We start from the raw sequence: 22,076 nt of genomic DNA, 5'->3' as shown, positions 1-22,076 counted from the left end.
GTGCCTGTAGAACTGATTTTAATGGAATAGAAAATCTACCTCACAGTGAGGGCACCGCAGCTCTGGGTGTACTTTATGTACTTGGTATTTAAATCTATTCCATTGTCTCACTTCAGAACAATGATATGAGAAATAGCTGCTTGAAAGCATTATGGGGTTTTCTTTTCAAATTTAAATATGTTGGTACAATCATGTTTTCCAAGCTATCCAGAGGTTTCTGATGTGATTCATATTTTCTTTGTACATGATACTCAACTTATCAGGTGGTTTATAAACACAGGTATTTACTTGCAGGCACCGAAATGATAAGGCATTAATGAGAAAAACAGGCACATGCTTGGAGATATTTTTCATGGAAGTTTTCATGTGTCCTCCAACTAAAAGTTACTGTAAAAAAAGAAAGGGGGGAGGGTGTAGGTAAGGTGGTGGTCTGTTTACTCTGGGCAGTCATTAAATCTGTTATTACCTTTCTTCCCTTCCCTTCAGTGGTCTTTGGTTTTTTACACAGAGCGTAACTTCATTAATTTTTTTTAATTTAAAATGTACTAGACCCTTTCTCTTTTCTCGGACATTTATAGGAAGAGGACAGGTATGGTTTTGGGAATTTTATTCTTCAGGCTTCCCAAATCCCAAATTACATGTCTTAATTTTCTGTAAAGCATCTGATGAAGACTCACAATAACAACACTCAAAAAGAATCTTTTCAGGGAACTTTGCTAACACTTGCCAATTTTGCCTCATACAAATTCAACTTGAATTATGATACACAGTTACTTTCTTTTATACCATCCTACACTAAAAAAGAATTCATCTAAACTGGTTAGAATAGATCTTCAGGTTAGGTGGTCTTTGAACTGGCTAGAGCTCTGCTTTCCGAGAGGTTTGATATTCTTTACAGGTATCACTCTTCAGTGTAGGATGGTCCCTCCCTGCATGATTCACAAAATCCTTCTATTTAGTAGTAGTGGACTGTCTCTAAGAAATGAAATGAGTAGGCAGACAAAAGGTCAGGGAAGGTCATCCTCATTCTTCTGACCATCCTAATTACTGTTTTGCAGATGGATGAATTTCAGTCTTTGTATTGCAAAGATTTAGTATAAAATAAAGGAAAATGAGTAAACTGTTCCTGAGCGTGGAGTTGCACATCACAATCTCATACAGTGAAGCTGGTGGGAGAAACATGTAGAAAGGGCTCGTCTTCTGGGGTTTTTTTTTGGGGGGGGGGAGGAGCAGCTGAATAATAAGATTCATTGGCTTTCTTAATTGCATCCCTAGCTATAGATATACATGTGGTACTGCCAGTTTCGATCAGATTATTAACAAGAATGTAAATTGGGTTCATGTGGGTGCAGTTTTGTGCTGTCCGTGGTATTGGGAATAATATTTCCCCTGTGTTGGTTACAAGTAATGAAAATGCTGTTCTCCCACAAGCAGAAAAATAGCATTTATTGTGAAAAAAACTATTGTTATTTCAGGAAATTTTCTTAATAATTTTTTAAGTCACTAGGAAGAATTAAGATTAAAGGGTATTGCTAATTGCGCATCACTGTTATTGAGCTCTATTATGTTCCCTTTTTATTTCTTTGAGCTAAAAGTTATGATGGTATCTCTGTCATGTCCTTTAAAGTAATGGAATTTCTGGGAGAGTGATGTTTTTGCTTCTTTGAGTGTTCTTTAGGAAGTAATGACAATAAAAATCTTTTTCTTGTCCCCAGAAACCAAGTGACTCATTTATCCAGATGGGTACAGTATGAATTGTGTCTGAGAACCAGGGACTGGAATGCAGTTTGGTGTTGTTTGTAATGTGGTTGAAAAGCTGTTCATATAAACCAGCAGCAGAAGTTTCTTTTAAATTCGCAGAGTTCCCTACATCAGCTTGCAGAGATACTTTCCATCTGGGAAGAAGATGTTGCTTAGGGGAAAATTCTGATTTTTTTTACTGCTATAGATAGTGAATTGTGTCAGCCAGGAGCTCATGTTTCTATATGGTATACGAAGTGTTACTAAATCCAGTCATTTTTTTTAAGCACTGAGAGAAGGCCCTCCTTCCTGTGCATCTTCTTTTGTGCAGCCTTAAATAAGTGCCAAGTGGAAAACTGGTATTTTGTTATTAGCTGAGCTGTCCAGGAAGTTTCTTACATCCTTCCTCCGGGTTCTTGAAGTATTGCTACTTCCAGTTGATATGGTGTCATTTCTGGCACTGCTTTTCGCAGTTCACATACTGGTTTGGCTTTTATTACACTGAACTGCTCTTGCTTTTTACAAAACAGGTATTTGAAAGTGAGACAGTCCTTCCCCATCTCCTCAAAAGATGCTATTTGCATTGTAGGGTAAGATAGGCAAGGAGTCAGGGACCATTCCAGAGCCACTGTGTTGGATCTGCAAACTGTAAGCATGTTCAAGTGGAGGTGACACTAGAAATGTCACCTACAGAGAGAACTCTATAACATGTAAGAGCTATGGATGCCCATATGGCCTTCTGAAAAACACAGATCTGGTTATATTTTATATAAAATATAAATAATGCTTAATAATGACTTTTTATATAAAATATATTTTGTTATATTTCTCATATATTCTCTGGTCTGAATATATGTACTCCTTTGCTGTTCCCAAGCTCCCACTTCAGAGGTTACCTATAGAAAACCTAGCAGGGCTATTGAATTAGCAGACACCTGCTTTCAAGCATCTTCCTTTATGCCATCTGTTTATGAGATTTAAAATGTAATTAATTTACAATTGTTTCTTGGTTTCTGAATAGATTTTTCATTAACCTGGAGGACAATTGGCTATTTATGTTCTGAAAATGATCATTACAATGAAAGTACTGCTGAAAGTATCATGCTGATGTTCCTTTTTATGGTAACTCGAAACAACTCATTCCTGAAACTGTTTCTGATGCAAAAGCTTGTCCCCTCACTTAGTATTCCCCATGTAATTACTGTCTTGCTCCTGCATGAGGCTTCCTTGCATGAGTTCTCCTGGGGGCCCAGGCTAAATAATTAATGACCCTAATTCTTAAGGTTTCCTACATTTTACTCCTCTCTCTCTTCCACAGCCTCCTTTTCATCTCTACCTTATAGGGCTCCTATTAGGTTGAAGACATTTATTTGGGTGGCCTCTCGTTGCTTTTCTCCCAGGCTTTCTCAGGCTGCCACTAAACCCAGAAATTCTTGCCTAGCATGTGCCTATACTTTTCCTCTAGGAAAAGCCTTTAATGCTCTTTCTAGAAATTCTCATGGAGGTTTTGAAACAGTGACTGAAAGAGGATGGTTTGGATGCCCTGGGTACTCTAGCTGGTAGTAGCGGCAACAGCTGAGCAGGCCATGTGGGGAGCATTTCATGTGTGTTTGGTTGTTTCAGTGTGCCTCACATTGGGATGTATATCTTACCTCTTTGCAGACTTGCTTCACACTGCTATTAGCCTTTGTCACTCATTCTTGCTCTCATGCTGCCTGATGCCTCCACTTTTTCCTGTTTGCTTTTGAGCAGGTTTTGAAAAGGCCATTTTGTCTGTGCATGATGAAGTTAACTCCTTGAGCATCTTTTGGGCAGTCCTCCCACGTGGGGTGGAGATTTGCCTCACACAATAGCAGAATAAGGATAGCAGTGGCTAGTCTGCAGGCTGTAAATTAACTCCATGGACCAGGTCATACTGTGCTTTGAAGTTGTTGCTTTTTTATTTGTGTGTTTCCCGCATTTACCCTTCAAGAATATAAATCTTTAGGAAGAATTATCGTAGTTTAAAAGGCTTAGACAAATAGCAGCTGGTATTGCTTCGTGGTCTCCAATTGGTTCCAGACATCCCTGGTTTTGATAAGACTACAAGACAATCCCAGAAATTCCCTGCCTACAGCTTTTGCTAATGCCATTAAATGTAACATTGTGATTACCGATGCTTTTGGAGCTGATTAGCTTGCATCCTGCATGACTGATAAACACGCTAATTTAATTATTTCTTCAGAGTGTCCTTGTGTTATACCCCACTCCCTCTTCTTTAGATTATTTTTATTTTAAAATACAGCTCAGTGCAATGTTTAATGGAGATTTTGAAGAAGGCCACAGAAACAGATGGATGCCTGTGTTCAGCTTGTGCTCTACAGGGACAGGATGCTCCACTCCAGCAGCATCCAGAACAAGCCTTGCTCTGTTCCTGAGCTATTAAAAGTTGACTTGGCTCTGTACCCATGAAGGTGTCATCCCAAAGGGAAAGACTTCACCTGAGCTTGTATCTTTTGGCTTTCTGAAAAGCTGGCAACCATGTTTTCATTTTAGTTGAGTGTTGACACAGAGAAAGAGCTCATCACAAAACCTCCTGTTGGAGTTGTACCATCTATAAAGTACTGGCAAGCAGAAACTGTCTGAAACTGTCTGAGAGCAAAGGAAGCAAACTAAAGGGCAGTAATCAAATAAACCCAAGAAAAAAAATTGTTATCCTTTCAAAGATGCATGTTTTGAATGTTTGTGGTAAGATTAGATGTGACATCTTCATAATGTGGATATGTCTGTTCTTTTTGTCTGGACTTTTGGAAATTGCTCTCATAATATTTTGTAAATTCTATCTTTTGCTTTTAATATTGAGTCCCTGAAAAACTTTAGTGTACTGTAAATCATAATTTTGCATTCACAAATGTACAAAATAGTATCGTCTTCCCTTTCTTCACCCTACCTGCTTAATAAGATTACCTCTTACTTCCAAAAGTACAGCCATAACTGATACCACAGTTTGTGAGCACGTGTAAGAAAGCCAGACTAGGTAAGGTTTCTATCTGATAGTACAAGTCTCAGTGCTGTTTTGTTAACAGGGCCATTTTTGCCCTTTTATTGCTCATTTCTTCATGGTTGAAAGAAGCAAGATACTTGTTTAGCTCTTAGGATATTTGGCAGCATTATAAGGAAACTGAACTAATTTTGCTTCTAGATGAGCCTGCAAGTCATAGTTTACCTGAGATTTTTATTATGCATGTCAGCTTGTTTTCTGAGTCACAAAGGTGCTTGCCCAGCCTTGGCTAATCTCAAAGCAGGGTGATGTCCTATGTGCTTAGGGTCAGGCAGGGTGTGCCAGGGAAAGTTATGAAGTCAATGCACCTTAGAGAAGATATTATGAACTTTCTCCACATCCCTGAACCACTGGTTGAACAAACAAAATGCAATGATTGAAGCTGATATTGAAAGATCAGCATTGTTAGAGAATTTTCACTATCTTCAGTACATGAACTTGGTGTACATTAACTTAATGGATGTGCCTTTTCTGCCTTCCTGTGTGTGAATGTACCTACTCCATTAAACACAACTGCCTTTTTATTTGAACTATTTCTTGTTATTAATGGATATTGTACACCACAGGGCAAATTTTAGCTGCAACTACCAATCTGTAAGTTGGGGAAATGAAAAGGAAAATTTTACTTTCATGCAGTGCATAAATGTATGTGCTTGTATAGATGAGTATGTATAGAGATACTCAAGATCTGTCATCTAAGCCTTGATTCAGAACTTTATCTGTCTAGTAAATATTTGTATCTCTTTCCTTTTCCTATTTTTACATTGAAACTAGATTAAGCTGCCTGTTACATCTGTACCTGTGTTAGATATGTTTAAAAGTTTCATGAAGAGTATACGTACGTTCTTGCTTTTGGTCCAGTGATTTGTGTCAGGTGTATATATAGCTCATATTTGCAGTTTGCCTGAACATAAGCATGTTTTAACCTATTAGTCAGACAAAGAACCACACATGCTTGTGTTGGCAGTATTTTCTTTTGTTCACTGATAGCAAGGCCTTAGGATGGTAGTAAATTATGAGTGAGACCTGTCAGTGTTACTTCACTTTGCCCAGTGTATTGGTATAGCCATGCTGCTTTGCTTTCAGCCAGCCAGTTATAAAATCTAAGCTCGTGAAAATGAAGGAAACAAAATTAATCTCCAAAAGGGGGAGAGAGAGAGAGAAGTAGAGAAACAACAAAAAAAAGCCTTAATGAACCACAGGGTTGTGTTTTTATGTAACTGCTTTTGTGACTATCAAACTACCCAAAGTTCATGGTATGTTCGTCTTGTCAGTATGCATTTAAGACCACCAGCTTTGTTTTATTTCAAGCCATCTTTCGGGTTGATGTAACACAATATGACTGAATGTGTCTTGGCAGAGAATAACTAATCTAATCCATACACTACCAGATGAAAGTAATTTACTATGGGTTTGGGGAAGAGCTTGAATTTTCAGTGCAGCCCACAAGACATTTTTCCTCTTTTAATTGTCCCTTTTTATACCTAAACAGATCCAGCAGTGGGAACAGAACCTGGAAAAATTTAACATGGACCTTTTCCGAATGCGATGTTACCTAGCCAGTTTGCAAGGTGGGGAGCTCCCAAACCCAAAGAGCCTTTTGGCTGCTGCCAGTCGTCCTTCAAAATTGGCGCTGGGACGGCTCGGCATTTTCTCTGTGTCATCCTTCCATGCATTGGTAAGTCTAAATGCTCTTTTCATGTGTGCACTGCACAAAGCCTTTGTTAGTATTGTACTTAGATGTGGAACTGTGCTGGGATAATATGTGGTTGCAACCTCATGCATTGCTTAGACAGTCCTGTTCCCTTCTCACCCTTTCTGCCTGTCCCTTGACTGCAAATAAGTTGTCTTCCCAAGACAGACTTTGAAACCATGTGTATATGACTATGACTTTTTTTGGCCCCTGAGGACTCCAAAATTGGGTGCTTCTGACCTATGACAAAAAAAAAAGAAAAAAAAGAAACAAACCAAAATATTCTGCAGATGTAAATGAATTATTGTGTTGAAATGGTGTTACTGTGATTTCACCTGCACTGAGTGAAGAGTTCACAGTCTACAGTAACTAAGCTACTTAAAGTGGCTAACTGAAATTTCCAAAAGTTCAGCTGATCTTGAGCTGGCTTTTTTTGGAGGTCCCAGATGGGGCCATTTTCCAGAAACAGTCTGAATACCCTCCTGAAGAGGAAGTGGTTTTAGAAGACTAAAAAGAGAGACCATCCAAAATTATAAATCACTTTTTAAGAACTGTGGGCTGTGTTTGCAAAGAAGAATGAGGGAGATCCTCAGCTGCTGTGAGTTGTCACCCTGTTGGCTTCAAGGGATGTACAGCAACAGTAGGTTCACCTCTGCTGTTTAGCCTTGGCAGGGTTGTGAGGCTGATCTTGACAGAGAGATGGACTACATTTGCTGCATGAGAAGTCAGGACTACCACTATCTTGGAATGTGTTTCTACCTGCCACTGGTTTTATCTGTGTGGTTTGTGTCATTGCTTGTTAATAACTTCATGCCATCACACATGTATCTCTGGCAATTTTGAGGGTATTTCTTTCTCTAATAATTTCATATTTGAATGATAGGTTCTCATTCTTCTACAGAGCCTTTTCATTAACTTCTTTTGTTGTAGAACGCAATATTTTCTCAGTTCCTCCCTTCTTATGACCTCCTAATTTCACCTCATGACAAAAAAACTGCACTATCACACTGTTAGAATACCAAAATAAGCATCACTGCTGAAAGTTTAAAGCTTTGTCCTTGCCCTTTGGTACACTACATTGGGATGAACTGAAGTAACTCTCATTTGATGTCTCATGCTGAAATAATGGCCAGTATTTTGCTGTTATGAAAGTGATATAGAAAGGCTTGTCTCTGTGTTTAAATAGATCTGCTCCAGGGATGAAGCTGCTCTCAGGAAACGTACCCTATCCCTGTCACAAAGGGTCCGAAATAAGAAGGGTTTATTTTCTTCGCTAAAAGGACTGGACACATTGGCAAGAAAAGGAAAAGAGAAGCGACCTTCTATAACTCAGGTAGATCTTGTTTGCTGTGGATAGCGTAGAATTGGGTTTTTTTTCTGCTGGAGCTCATCCCACAAAGTGCTGTTGCTGCATGGGGTAGGAGATGTCTGTCCCTCAAACCTGTGTTTGCAGTTTAAGTACACATGGCAGACTTGCAATGGAAGCATCCAGTTGAGAAGAATGTATATCTAATTTTGTGTTTCTTTGTGATAAATAAGATTATAGTGAATGAGATGTTTGACCCAGTGGATTAGTTTATTAGCAGCAGCACAAGACCATCAGGTTTGAATTTGTAAGAAAACCTGTCTTCTGGTACATTGCAAACTGTTTGGAAACAGGGATTCTTTGGAGATAGCCTGTATGCACAGTCCTTAACACAGTGTGTGCTGGCTTAAGACTGAGACTCTGAAGTACTATTGTAATGTGATACAGAGTAACACAAGTGAGTCTTCAAGGAAGAAAGCAAAGATATAGCTGCAAAGACATCAGTCTTTGGTATGGCCTCTCAAAATGCTGCTTGGAGAAACATTTTAGCCAAAAAAGAGTAGACTGCTGTCATGCAGGAGGCCAGCTGTAAATGTAGACAGCTGACAAATAAAGCCATACCATTTTATGCCAGATGAAGGCTTGGTGAAGGTTTGATGTGCTAGATCAGTCTGGCCACAGGGAGAGGGGCTGGGGTCTTGTGCCCTCACTGGAGGGCTGCATTGCTAATGAAATGACAGCCCCTCACATGATTTCTTTCTCCTTGTGAAATTAATGCCCCATGCATGCACATAGTGTAAATCTTGCACTACAGGAGTCCACATTTTCTCACTAAAACCACAGCTAAATGTGGAACAAAAGTTTGCTGCCTTCTTCATGGGGGAAAAAAAAAAAAAAAGGTAAATTACAACAGAGACAATCCTTTGATGGGGAGGCAGAATGTATATTAGTGCACCCACACTCAGGACATTACTGCTTTCACCAGCCCCTGCTATGTCTGCTGTTTCTCCTGCAAAGCAGCATCATGTGCATTGTTCATTTCGTGACTATGTTCCTATTGTTCCCTGGCCCTTGTATTTTGATTTTATTCACATGTCTGGTAATCTGCTTGTGGAATATTTAAACAAGCCTATCTGTGCACATACTGCAGTAGTCCCAGAGCTGATGCAAGATTTTTAATGTTGTTAAATAACATGTCAGGATTTTCTGGTCCAGTGGTTTCTATTTTAATAGGTAAATATTTATCTGTATGTTATACTAGGATTAAGCTTCTTTGGGTGACTGTTGCGCATTTTAGCATATTGATCAAGAAACATGGTGAAACTGAATAAGAGAAGAACCCAAGTCAGTCTTATGAAAGAAGGAATTGAAGGTGAAATTTTGTCCAGGCCATCCATTTCACATCATTTCCCCTATGTTCCCCAGTAGATGAGGCTGATCTGCAAGTCCTGCACCTTTATTTGTCTGCTAAGAGCCGTAAGGGAAGGAATGTTATGCCCCTGAGCTCTGTTCCCAGCAGAGCTGATACCTCACACTGTCTTAACTGGGTAATACATCTTCCCATGTGCTTTATAGTCCATGAAGGGGATTCTGCAGAGCTTAGGGACAGGGAATCTTATATCCATGGCAAGGAGAGGAGGCTCCTTCTGCCCTCACAGCACTTTTCCAAGCATGGAGGAGGGAGCTGTGGCACGTGTGTCCTTGGCATGTCCTCACTCTCCTTATTCCAGACCTTGCAACCAGCTGGCCTAAAACATGTTAATTTTTAATCCATGAGCTGAGTTCCTGCCTTTTTTTTAATTTTTTTTTTTTTAGCAAACTTCCTACAGTAAAATTAAGGAAATGTAAATGCTGAGCTCTGCATATGAGTAACTCTGGGCTATGACTCATACTCATAAAAAGTAAGGAATTTTTAAGGGAATTTCTTGAAAACTGACCCATAAAGCTAAGAAGGTAGCTGAAAAGGGAGTCACGTACTTGCTCAGACTTGTGTGTTTGCACGTAATTGTATAACAAGATCGGAATAGGCTTGCGGCTGCCCTTCTTGTTGTCTCTTTCAGCCCACTGGGAAACTGGGTTAAGCAGAGAAGTGGAGCTTGCTTCTCTGCTTATTGTGCTGTGATGTCTGTGACAAACAATAGGTTAAAAATCTCTTGCTTTCTTGGATTTAATTAAATTTCATTTGACAGGAGCTGGTATGTTTTAATCTGCTGTACCCTGTCTTCAAACTTAGTTGGTATATTCTTGAGCATTATTGTGCCAGAGAAGTTTTTAATTTTATCTTAAGTTTAATTTTATCATATTAATAAAAAGAGGTTCAGAGATTCTGTGCTGGGAGGCTTTTGTAAACATTAGTGAGTCTTTTACAAATCAGTTAATAAAACTGCACTGTAGCAGATGGGGGATGTCTAGGCTCACATTATCCTCAGTTTCTTAAATGCTTATCTGCTTTCTTGTATCTAAATGCTGAACTGTTTTGAGGATTCATAAACAATAAAATACTTTTTATCTGTGGATGAGACAAGGAAGAGGAAGTTCAGAAGTGGTGCTCTTTATTTGCATTGGCAGAAACTGGATTTCATATGAAATTTTAAGAGAGAGAGTTTGTTGTTGTCTTGGATTATCCAGAAGGCTTTTGCGAGTACCAAAAAAGAAGAAAAGAAAAAAAGCTGATATATAAGTTAGGTATTGTCCTGATATGTTGACTGAGAAGGGCAATGTTTTTACCTGCACTTCTCAACATCATGTACAAATTGTATAGGTCTATCCATGTGTTCATACAACCCTTATCATCAAAATATCTGATTGTATCCATAGCTATTTATTGGATCTTTTAAAATGCCATTAATAAGCCTAAAACCTTTGAGAGATACAAGCAGTTAAGCTTTCAAAACAGATGGGGAATGTAAGTCTCAGTTTCTGCTTTCAGCACTTTCAAAGCAGACATGGTAGTCAGCTATTTTTATTACTTCATAGTGCAGGTTTTGGGTCAAGTATGCCTTTAAAGCCAAGCTGAAGGTTTCCATCAATAGTGTCAAGCTAAATGCTTGGTTAGAAGAGATGGAAAACTATAGGGTAAGAAGTTATAGAAAAAAAGCAACAATTATTTGAAATAGTTCCTTTGTATTACTATGGGATTTGTAGTTGTACCTAACAGGATCCCAAAGGGTGAAACTTACTTCCAGCATAGTACATGATTTGAAGGTAAATTACTTCAGTCTTATTGCTGAGCAGTAGATAGGAAAAAACTAAGGGCATTAATGCTTTTATACATATTTAAATGTGAGTATGCATGAAGCCTGAAAGAGAACACTCGCTTTAATTTTCTTTATAGAGGAAGATTTGTATTTCTTTAATACTCCTTCCAGTCAGAATAAAATGATAAAAAATTCAAAAGTATCTCCAGGGTTTAGCAGGTTGATAGATATTTATTAATTTTTTTTTACTTTTTCAAAGAATTAAAACAGGAAACCTATTTATTCACCTGTAATATTTTTAATAGATTTTTGATTCAGCTGGAGGACATGGATTTGCTGGTGTCCAGGATTCGGCCAACTCTGCTGAGGTAATATATGCCTGTCCTCATTCTGCACCATCTTGGTTTTAAATTCCTGAATGTAAATCGCAAGTGTCTGATCAGACTGGTTCAGAAACCCCACAGAGGTTCATAAAACACAGCGTTAGATGGCAAGATTATAACTGTTTTACTGAAGCCACTTTCATGTAAGTTTCTGAACATGCATGGTAGTCTTTTTTAAAATAATAGTTTTAAAAAATTCCTATAATCTTCTTCATAGCACCGATCCTTACGAAGTGTACACAGAGAAAGATTTGGAACTGACCTTGTTTAAAAGCATCCTTCACAGTATGGTGAAACCCAAGGTGTATTTTTCCCAATTGCATGCTTCAATAGAACCTGTGTATTTTGGGTATGAAGTCTAATTAAAGTCTGTGGAGACTACCAGCAGAGAAGTGTGAGTTAATGTATGGCTGGAGACTGCCCAAGCAAAGGAAGAGGAAATTATGTCCCCTCAACTGCATTACCCAAGTAAATAGCTGTGGCTAATGTTCTCCAGTACTCAGAGGAGGAGAGCTGCTGCTCATCCCTGCCTTTTGAGTCACAGTCCCTCTCAGCTCCCACAGCCTCCCTGGGGATAACATCGCTGTCCCCCAGTCTGGAAGCAAAGCAGGATGCTCCAAAATCCGTAACTACATTTAGGACTGCTGACTGTGTACTGTGGGGCTTACACAGACAGAGCCCTTCTCCCTTGGTAGGTTTGTGCAGGCTCCAAGTGACAAATTCAAACTAAGTCTTAGGCACAGAATTTCTGAACTTCGTTTCCTGTATGCTACAGCTGGTTTTCTTTAATGGCAACATCTGCCAGACTCAAAGGGGTATTTGTCTTCCCATCCTACCCCGTCTCTTTTCCTCCTTTGTTCCCTGAACCAGATACTCCCCCAATACAGTTTAAGACTTGAAAGAAGACTTTAAAAAATGATCCCACAGTACTGTTCCCTCTCAGCTGAGTTTGTGTGCCAGGTATTTGACAAAAAATCAAAACCTGCATTTAAAAATGTAATATTACTCTTGATAATTATTAACTGTAATGAAGAGCTGTAATGAATCGCATGAGGAAGGTTTGGACAAAGTTCATCATTTCTTATACATTTTTAGGTTGTTTTTCTTGTATCATTATGTGCTATATGGTGTATTTTCTCATCAAGTATATTCATTTAATGGCTAGGTAAGAAGAAAATATATAAATACACAGAAGTTATACCACTGAGAGAGGCATCTCCCACTGACAGCAACTAATCCTATAATGCTGTTATGTATCCTCAAAGGATCTTTACGATTGTCTGCTCTTTGAAGAAGTATATTGAAACACCTGAATTTCCTCAGTTACTTGACCACTTGCTCATTTTTTTTTTTTCCTGGGGCAGGAAAGCATTTAAATGAAATCACTCCTCTCCTTTAAAAATAAATTTTAATTATGAGGGATTTCTGGGTGAAATGATCTCCTGTAGAGAACACTTACAAATTCCTCCAGAATGTACCACTGGGTGTGGTGTGAGATGGCATCCATTTCCCACCCTAGAGACAGCAAACTCAATTCATTTCTGCCCAATCTTGTTAAAACATGGACAGCTTTGGTCCTTTCTAAAACTGAGAATAGGCAAAATCTCTTGGGTGCAAGCCCTGAAGGTTTCTCCTGAAGGGCTGTGAGGCCAGTCCCTCAGTTTGCCTCTGACCCTCTCAGGGCTGGGAGGTTGATGGTGCTGCCTTGTGCAGCAGGGTCTGCTGTGGGTCTCTGGTCCTCTGGCCTAGCAAGAATATTTGCTCTTCCTGAATCCTTCTGAGGAGACACAGAAAGGTACCAGGGAGAGGCAGAATTAAGTCCTTTCCCTTTGGTGCCATGTGTGTGAATGGATGAAGTCTGACTTCTTGACCCAGCTCTGGATAAAAGCTTCTTCTCCAAATTCAGGTAGGGGCTTGTAGCCCTACTCCCCAAGCAGAGAGGGACAGTGTCACTTCAGATTTTGGGCCAGGCTTTTACAAAGTTTGGCAGGGTTGTGTTTCAAAACTTAAAAGCTGTGTCAGTTTGGGTGCTGAAGCAGACCTCTGGGGCTCAACCTTATTTCTACAAAAACTTATTATTATTTCAGCCTTATTTCTAAACTTTTTTTTTTCTTTATAATGGCAATTAAATATGGCATGGGCATTTGTAAGATCCTGACATTTGATGATTCATACGACAACTCAGAAGTGATTCATCATAACTCTGAAAACCGTTACCTTGGCATCAACCTGGTTTCACTGGCTGATTTCAAAAGAAAAACAAACCAGCATCAAAACATTTATAAAATGTTACCTGAGGAGTGCAGAGAGTGACAAATAGCGAAGTCTGCCACGGAGGCTGTCTTTTCCCTGAAAAAGATTATAAAACCAGAGGCAAATAGCGGGAGGAAATTATGAAGTAACCTATTGGTCCTGCAGCTGCCCTGTGGCACAACATGTGACAGTCTGCAAATCCTGGCGCCTATTTCTGGAAAACTGGATGGGTTGTTATAACTTTATGTGGCAACGAATGAATGAACTATTGTAGAATTAGTCACTGCAGGCATAACAGGAAAAAAAAAAACCCTCTCTTTTCATGTCAGATTTTCTGAGATGGAAAATGTGGGTGAAGCAACAGTACCTTGACTGCAGTTAAGGAACATAGTCATGTTTAATAACATGGGTGAGTTTATCTCAAGGCATATACTTGAGCACCAGTGTACGTGGCAAAGAAAGGGAAGTATCCCACCCTGGCTGCAGAGCTTTATGTACTTTCTTTAAAGCTTCTGAAACAAAAGGTGGCCTTAAAAACCTCTTTCTCATCACCTTAATCCCCAGTGTTTTGGGGTTTGGTTTGGGGTTTTTTTCTACATGTCTGGCAACAGTATTTCAGTTGCACAGATTTGAAGAACGGCTATTGCAGTGCAATAAACCACTATGGCAGCTGCAAACCTCTGAGCTGCTGGGAGCATCAGCCTTGCTGTGGCAACTTAGCTTTGGTTTTTCCTAAAGGAAGCCACGGGAGAATTCAGTCCAACTTGTTCTTGCTAAACTCTCACAGCCTGGCTTCCTTGGCCTTTCTCCTTTCTGTTATTTACATCGTGGAAGGAGGTCAGCATTTATTCCCAGTACTTGATTTAGTGCTGAGAGGACCACGCTTCTGTGGCAATTATCTTCTTCAACAAAACCAGTGTGTTATGCTTTATGAGCAGTGTGGAACCACAGTTGCCAAAGTGAAACTTAACCTGGTGTAGATTTAATCACTCCATTAATTGCAGCAGCATAACAAGATTCCTGTTATGTATAGTAGTTGTTGAATTTTAGTAGGATTTCATGGACCTGTGTTAACTGGAATTTCATTTTCAACTAACTAAAAGGAACAGTTGTGCAAGAGATAGATGATATGTGAATGCTACTAGTTCATTAGTATTATGACATCAAAACTAGCATTACTTTAGCATCAGATTATTAATGTGCCATACTCTGGATTGGCTGCAACCTGAATTTCTGCATTGCTTGGTAATTACCTGAATAGGACTGCTTACTACATTGTTTTCATACCCATTGTTGTTATTTGAAAAACAAAATAATACTGATCTCTGTTGCTACTGGTCGATTGCTGTCAGTAACTTTGCTGCCTGTAGCAAAGGAAGCAGTCCGTATGTAGTGATTTTACTACAGCTTTTAATTGCAGTGCACCCAGGGCTTGTGTCCCTGCAGAGTCAGGAAGAAGAACTGGATAATCAAGGGGCTTTACCTCTATTTATTTACCTCTATTTACCTCTAGGGCACAGCCCCCCCTACTTCCCCATACCAAAACAAATATTCACACAAACATACAAAGAAAAAGCATTAGGGTGTTAGGTGCTACTGAGAACAGCTCAGGACATCTGAAGATATGTCTGGGATGGCAGTTCTGCCTGTGTATGGAGTTATTGTCTCTTTCCATTGCCTATAAGGGGAATTGAGGGACCCTATCTGCCTGAATTTAAATGCCTTGATATGGGTATTTAAGTGATGTGCAGAATACACAGACACAAATATAAAGATGAAGCTCCAAATTCTGGAAGGTTTTCAGTGTTTTAATTCTCCTTGTGTGGTGGCTTCCTTTGAAACCTGTAGCCTGAAGTGCAGTACAGGAGGAAGAGTGAGAATGAAAGGTGAGAAAGCGACAGGGAATTCATTCAGGGTGGATGTTGTTGTTTGACCAAGTGGAGCGTCTTTGGAACGAGGATGACTGTGAAGTTGAATGGTAAACAAGTAAATATCCTGTGCTACCTATGAAATAATTTGTTCTTAAACTAAACAGAATAAGAACACTTTGTTCCTGCTTTAGTCCTTTATTACTATGGCAAGCCTTGCTCCACAGTGCTCTCTGCTGGAAGTTTACTATGTTACCATTTTTTGTCAGCAGTAATTTTGCTTGGTTTTTTACATTTGTGAATTAGGTAAAACTGTAGTAGCTGGCTCTCCCTAAGAATTTGTTCCCACTGTGATATAAAGTTAGGTAGCTACATATTCTCATGTTGAGTCAAATCAACAGTTCATAAAGGCACAAAAAGCCTGTAATGGGAATGCAGTGTGAAATCTGTTCTCAAGAGAATCAAGTCTTTGATAGTGAATGAGAAGAGGTAATAGAACTATGTCCCTGTCTTGCCATGGGGAAAAACACAGTACCATCAAAATACATATCCACGGCAAACTGATAATGTGCTTGGTGTTTGCTTCTTTTATTCTTTATTGTTTTGTTGTTTTTTTTCAACATCCACATATGTTGAACATTTCTTCCTTGTTGCAGCAAGTCGATGACTTTTTGAATGTCTACTGCTCAGTGCCAGAGAGCATCCAGAAGGAGAGTGCTTGGGAAACACAGACATATGTTCATTTCTGTGATGGCCAAGGAGTGGCACTGACCCTCAAGCCAGAGCACAGGGTGGAAGATGTTTTGTCTTTGGCATGCAAGGTACTAGTTTTTTTTTTTTATGTATGGTTGCCCTTTGTTAATAGCTGTGGACCTGAGAAAGAATGTAATATATCAGAGGATGCCTAAATAGTGAGGGCGTAATACCAGCATCTCTCTTTCACTGTATCTAGGGACATTCTCCTGTTTCCTTTAGTTGTGTCATTTATGTGTTGTAGCCAAAGTAGCAGGGCTACAGAAAGGTTTTCAAGAAGCATTGCTTGAGACAGCACACAGTGAATACTTAAAGAGCAATAATGGTTTGCCAGGTAGTCAGCACATGTCATTGTGCTATGTCATCCTTGCAGTGAACCCAATTGTTCTGTGCAAATTAATCACAGAGGAGTAATGGGGACTGGTTTTGTTAATGCTAGGAGATTAGACATTTAAGGCTGCTGTGACAAAGGCTATCATGTATGTTTGCTTCTTAAAGAACCCTTTTAAGTTTTTAATTAAATGCCAGCTCTACTTGTGAATGTCAAAGTGTGCATTCCCTTCTGAAAGCAAGTGCCAGCAATTTGAGAGGGATTGCTATAGATCTTGGGACAGAAAACTGAATCACAGGTTGAAGGTAAAGTAGAAATACTAATTTTAACCACAGGCAAAGGACCAGCACCTCTAAAACATACCAATGTGCCTGGCACCTTTCTCTCCTCATGTGTCAGTGCTTGAATTTAGCTCTAATGAATCATGCAAAAAAGCTTTTTGGAAAAACTAACTTCTTACACCCACATTCAGTTTTCTGACAACTGTTTATTTACTTCACAAGTAAAGAGGAAAACAGGAAAAAAGCAGTCCTGTTCTGTACAAAATCCAGCTGTAGCTTTTGGCATCAGTTAGTGTGAACTTTCAGGTGAGCTCATTCAACTGGCTTGAAGTTAATGACTTTTGAGTCTTCTAATGGAGGAAAGAACCCAATTTAATGGCTCTTTGCAGCTGGTAATGTTGTAAACAAACAAAATTATACAAGTTTTTAAAAATCTGGGGTGAACTATGTTTTTTTAAATCAAAACCAGCACACTGGTTTAGCCAACTGGCAATGCATCTCCCTGGCATGACTGAGAAGAAATCATCTTCTCTTCGCTTTTGTTGGTGGAAACTGAATCCTGGAGGAACAGTTAAATGCCTGGCTTTACTGTTTAAACATTAACTAAAGCAGTTGTCTGAGATGTTATTTGACCACAAGATGGCACGGGAGAGCTGAAACATTTGGAAATAGTTATGGTGCTTTGCAAGACCCCTGAAAGAGGAAATAAAATTTATAAACTTAGAATTAAATTGAAAAGGAAATTCCTTACCACTCTTACACCATCATTCCAAAATAGTTGTGACTGTAAAGCTGACTTCTAATTTTCATTGTCTGTATCGCATTTAAAAAAATTAGTTTTGAATTATTTGATTTTTTCTTAAATGTTTTCCTGTTTTATTTGTTCTTTCTATTTCTGTGTGTAAAGCTTTTCATAAGCATTCTCTAATGCTGAATACTTTCTGCTCATCTGTCCTGGTTATTTTCCTTCTTACATTTTCATTCTGCTCTGGTGAGTGTAAGGAATCTTTCTTCTTAACAGAACATGTTTGGATGTTATGTATATAAGGATAAAGTTCAAAGGGGTTGTTGGGCTTTTTTCCCCTCTTCATTCATACTTTATTGGGTTTATACTTTTCTCATTTCTCTTTTCCATCCAAGGCTTTTGGATAGCACATATAGGAAAAAAGTGCGTATTTGAATACAGTTGTTAAGGATACAGAACATATGCAACTCATAAACTGTTGCACATAATAAAACGTTAAGGTAATTACTAGTTACTCAGTAGATTTAGATTTTGTAAGCTGTGGAGATGTGTTAAAGAGGTTAAATAACCCTCAGGGATGCAGTCATTCTTTGTCTTTTAGAAACGTTGCTTCCTCCTGCTTTAGAAATGTTGCTCAATTAATATGCAAAAATGAAATGCTTTTGTGCAGTGGTCTCACCAGCATCCTGGTTCTCAGAGACTTCCATCAGGGGCTTGGAACTTTCAGGCTAATATCCTTTGGGAATATTCCTGTTTCCCTTTGAATTCCTGTTAAGACAGGATTTTTGCTTTGACCTCACGTGGTGAAAAAAAAAATTGGTGAAACTCTCTGATCATAGATTAAAACCAGCAATAAAAATAAAATCCAATAAAGACAAACCCTTAGGGAACCTGCTTTCCATCCCATCTCCTCTCCTAACAGCCCATACATGCATATACATTTTCTACATCAGAAGAAAAAGTTGCTGAGCAAAACTGAGTCATTAAATACAGTCACAGAAAAAGGTGGTTGTGAGTGCAAGTTCAAAAGTACAGAAAATAGTTCTGGTATCTTTGGAAACATACAGCAGTGCTCAATCTAATAGCCAAGATACAGTGTTTATTGAAAGGATTTGGGAGGATCATAAGGGAAAATGGAAATCGCACTTGAGCCTTATCTTCTAAGCAATGCAACTAGTTTTGTTTATACCACAAAAATAGTCAGAAAATAACTTGTCGAGGATTGCTTTTGCATGATTTCTTGGGGGTGGGGGGTGGGTGTTGTGTGTGTGTCACTTCTTTGTCTTCTGGGACTCTGGAAATCCAAACCCCATTCTCTTTATTCCTCAGATGAAGCAGCTGGAGCCAAGACATTATGGCCTACAACTCAGAAGACTGGTTGATGAAAATACTGAGTATTGTGCTCCTGAACCATATGAATACATAGTAGACCAGGAAAGTGTGACTCCTTTTAGATAAAGCTTCATGATGTCTGTAACTACAGTTGAACTATCACCTAGGAATGTGTGAGATTTATATATAAATGAAAGTTTTAAAGCTGTTCCTGGATTGCATTCTGCCATCTTCATCTGCACACTCCATGCCTTTGCAGACATAAGTGGGTTTCTCGTGGAAAAGCTAAGTGTCAGTCTCTACTGCAGCCTGGGTTTACTGCCTTTAGCACTTAGTCCCACTGATACCGATGATGCTTGCACAGTAATGCAACTTTTATATGTAAACCCAACAAAGTCTGTCTCTTTGTTGATAGGAAGAATATTGTGCTTATTTCTTGTGCTATACGTTTGGGTTTGGATGTTTGCAGTTTCACAATTTGATGACTGCTGTTGTTTTTTCCCAACAGGTGTATGATGAAATAGAAATTTGTCCATTAAACGTTTATCACATTCATCTTACAAAGACTGAAAACATAAGTGATTTTGGTAAGCTCTCAGGAATTTTTCTTTTTATTCTTCTCATTACTTTCTTTCTTTCTTTCTTTAGGACTTTTCTGTATCTGAGAGCAGGTAGAGCCATCCCTGATAGCTCAGAATCTGAGTCTGCAAAGGACTTGAGGCATTACAGCAAAGACAAAACTGGTTGTTTTACACTGGCAAGCAAATTTTTTATGTTTGGGAAGGGTCCACTGCTGTGCTGGCAAAATGACTGAAGTGTGGAATTATCACAAGACAAATGTCCTTTGCCAGGATTAATAAAATTGGTCAAGGTCTGCCCTTTGTTGGTAGTGGGATCCTCTGTTGGCACACTATCAACAGTGTGTCTTTTGGTACAAATTCTGACAGGCTTTTTATCTGTGGGAGAAAGTTACTCCTAGGAATAATTATGTCCCTTGCAAAGATACTTCTATAAGGCAGCTCTGTGCTGTTCTTTAACTGCAAGTGTGTTGGTGTAAATTATTCTTTTCTGGGCTGTCTCACTCATGGTGTGTATGGATTTTCTGCTTTACAGTTTGGGTTTCCAGTTTTCGGATCTCTTTAAGACACCTCTATGTCTGATGGACGCACTACAGAACTCTTACTGTAACAGTTGTCTGTGTTATTGAAATGTCATATGGGGCTGAGGTAGATTTTTTTTAAATATAATTTGTTTTTTTACAGCACAGTGTGACTTTTCCTGGAAGTTGAAAAGTTCTGTTAACTTTAACTTAACCTCGCAATGACTGAGAAACAATGTGATAATTTCTTTGCTCTGTGGGTGTGTCCTCCCGAGAAATATTCTCCTTTTGTTGTGTAGAGTCTACTAAATACACAAAAAAAGGGAAATGTTCCCAAGGGAGTTTATTTCATTTAAACCTCTTTTGCTTTAGGCTTTGCTGTCACAGCACAAGTTGACGAAAATCAGCATCTCGCCCATATATTTGTAAGTGATGTTCTCCCTGATGGACTGGCGTACAAGGAAGGTATTGTATCATATTGATGTTTAAAACTGTGCTTCATTATCTTTTTAAAGCCCCAAACATGAAGGAGCTTTAGTACTGCTGTCTGAAATGGTTCTTGTCTTTTATTATTCGTGGCTTTCTTTCCTGAAGACCATGGAAAGTATGTGATATTAGGAAAGATAATGTACAAAGAGTAACTGAATTATCCTTTGAATATAGCAGGGAGAATTCTTGTTCACCCTTGGAAACAAAACCTTTGTTCAGCCATCTGACCAAGTGCTTTTGCTCAAAGGAGTTCATCTCACACTGGGGAACCTCATGGGCTTGGTCAGTCTCCAAGACCCATCATTTCCACTTTTGCTGGCAACAAAAAGCAGCTTCCCTTCCCAAAACAGTTTTCCGCATATGTTTCTGTGAGTGCCTTCTTTACTGCACTGCTCAGAAACTGTGCTTCTGTTCATTGGCAAAGCAGGATCACATGAGTTCTGCTCTCCAAAAAGCAGAGAGAGAAACCCAGAAAAAAGACAACAGTGAGTTCCATTTGCTAGCTGAGGGTAATGACCACTTGGCTATAGCTGACCTTGAAAGGCAGTGATTGCCACTGTTTGGATATATACAAAAGCTGATAAAAACTCCATCCCCTGTTGTTCTAGTTTTGCATGAATTATTTGACCTGTGTGACTAGTGCCTTGTTCTTCCCACATGATGAACTAGGTGTTATGGTGCTATACACTGGTGGTATCCGATTCATGAGAGGTGCCCCTATGCTAATCTTCTTCAAAGTTGTGCTGCCCTCCCATCCACAAATTCTGTAGTATCTTTTGAAAGACACAACTCAATAGCTTTACTCTGTGTAACACCTATCAAAGTAAGCATGAGGTCAGTGGGTGTATTTATAGCACAAATAAAGCTCCCATGGAGTCTAATGGATTTCTTGCAGGATTAGGCTATTTGAATTAAAACCATAAAAATAGAAGGTGAATCAGTGTAAGCTTTGTTTTGTGACCCTTTACAATTGTATTCCCTATTTTTTTTTCTCTTTCTTCTTTCCTGTCATATGCTCCCAGGACTCCGAGTAGGCAATGAAATCCTGAGCGTAAATGGAGAGGCAGTGTCTGATCTTGACCTCAGGCAGATGGAGTTACTGTTCTCAGAGACAAGCGTAATGCTCACGCTGAGAATGAACCAGTATGGGACCCAGCAACCCTTGTGTGCATCCTGGTCTGATGGTGACGTTTCCAGGGACCCAAAGACTTTGTTGCCCCCTCCAAACCAGTCACAACTCCTACAAGAATTTCTAGATAACTTCAAAAAGAACACAGCAAATGGTAAGAGATTGGCAGTAATTCCATTAATTTCACCTTACTTCCAATACCACTGTTTTTTAAAGCTCAGGTATGTTTAAAATTCTGTCCTTGCCTTAGTGAGAAAGAATGGGTCAAAGAGGTATGGTCACCCTTTCCTTCCTTTAGCTGCTCTTTCTTCATATGAGAATCTCATCTTGTGATAACAGAATACTTGCAGATGCCTGTCTGAAGTAGAAAGTATGGTATGGGGATTTGCTCTCCTTTCTTCCCACACCTTGATTATTTTTCAAACAAGATAGAAGCA

At 39.1% G+C, this 22,076-nt stretch overlaps 1 protein-coding gene across 2 annotated transcripts in view; it reads left to right on the top strand.

The window, feature by feature from the left end:
• TIAM2 (TIAM Rac1 associated GEF 2) overlaps positions 1-22,076 on the top strand; it is a 134,592-nt gene that overhangs the window by 64,764 nt on the left and 47,752 nt on the right. The window contains exons 7-14 of one of the 2 annotated variants that reach the window (XM_031049767.2): positions 6,273-6,458; positions 7,660-7,806; positions 11,282-11,344; positions 16,137-16,301; positions 18,920-19,024; positions 19,431-19,509; positions 20,394-20,486; positions 21,533-21,793. In XM_031049767.2, the coding sequence (XP_030905627.2) occupies positions 6,273-6,458; positions 7,660-7,806; positions 11,282-11,344; positions 16,137-16,301; positions 18,920-19,024; positions 19,431-19,509; positions 20,394-20,486; positions 21,533-21,793 (1,099 nt within the window). The remainder of the gene's footprint in view (positions 1-6,272; positions 6,459-7,659; positions 7,807-11,281; positions 11,345-16,136; positions 16,302-18,919; positions 19,025-19,430; positions 19,510-20,393; positions 20,487-21,532; positions 21,794-22,076) is intronic. The other variant, XM_031049768.2, reaches the window with a different exon arrangement.

The sequence above is a fragment of the Melopsittacus undulatus genome, chromosome 3, assembly GCF_012275295.1.
Source record: "Melopsittacus undulatus isolate bMelUnd1 chromosome 3, bMelUnd1.mat.Z, whole genome shotgun sequence".
NCBI classification, from domain to species: domain Eukaryota; kingdom Metazoa; phylum Chordata; class Aves; order Psittaciformes; family Psittaculidae; genus Melopsittacus; species Melopsittacus undulatus.
This window is presented reverse-complemented; position numbering and strand designations above follow the sequence as displayed.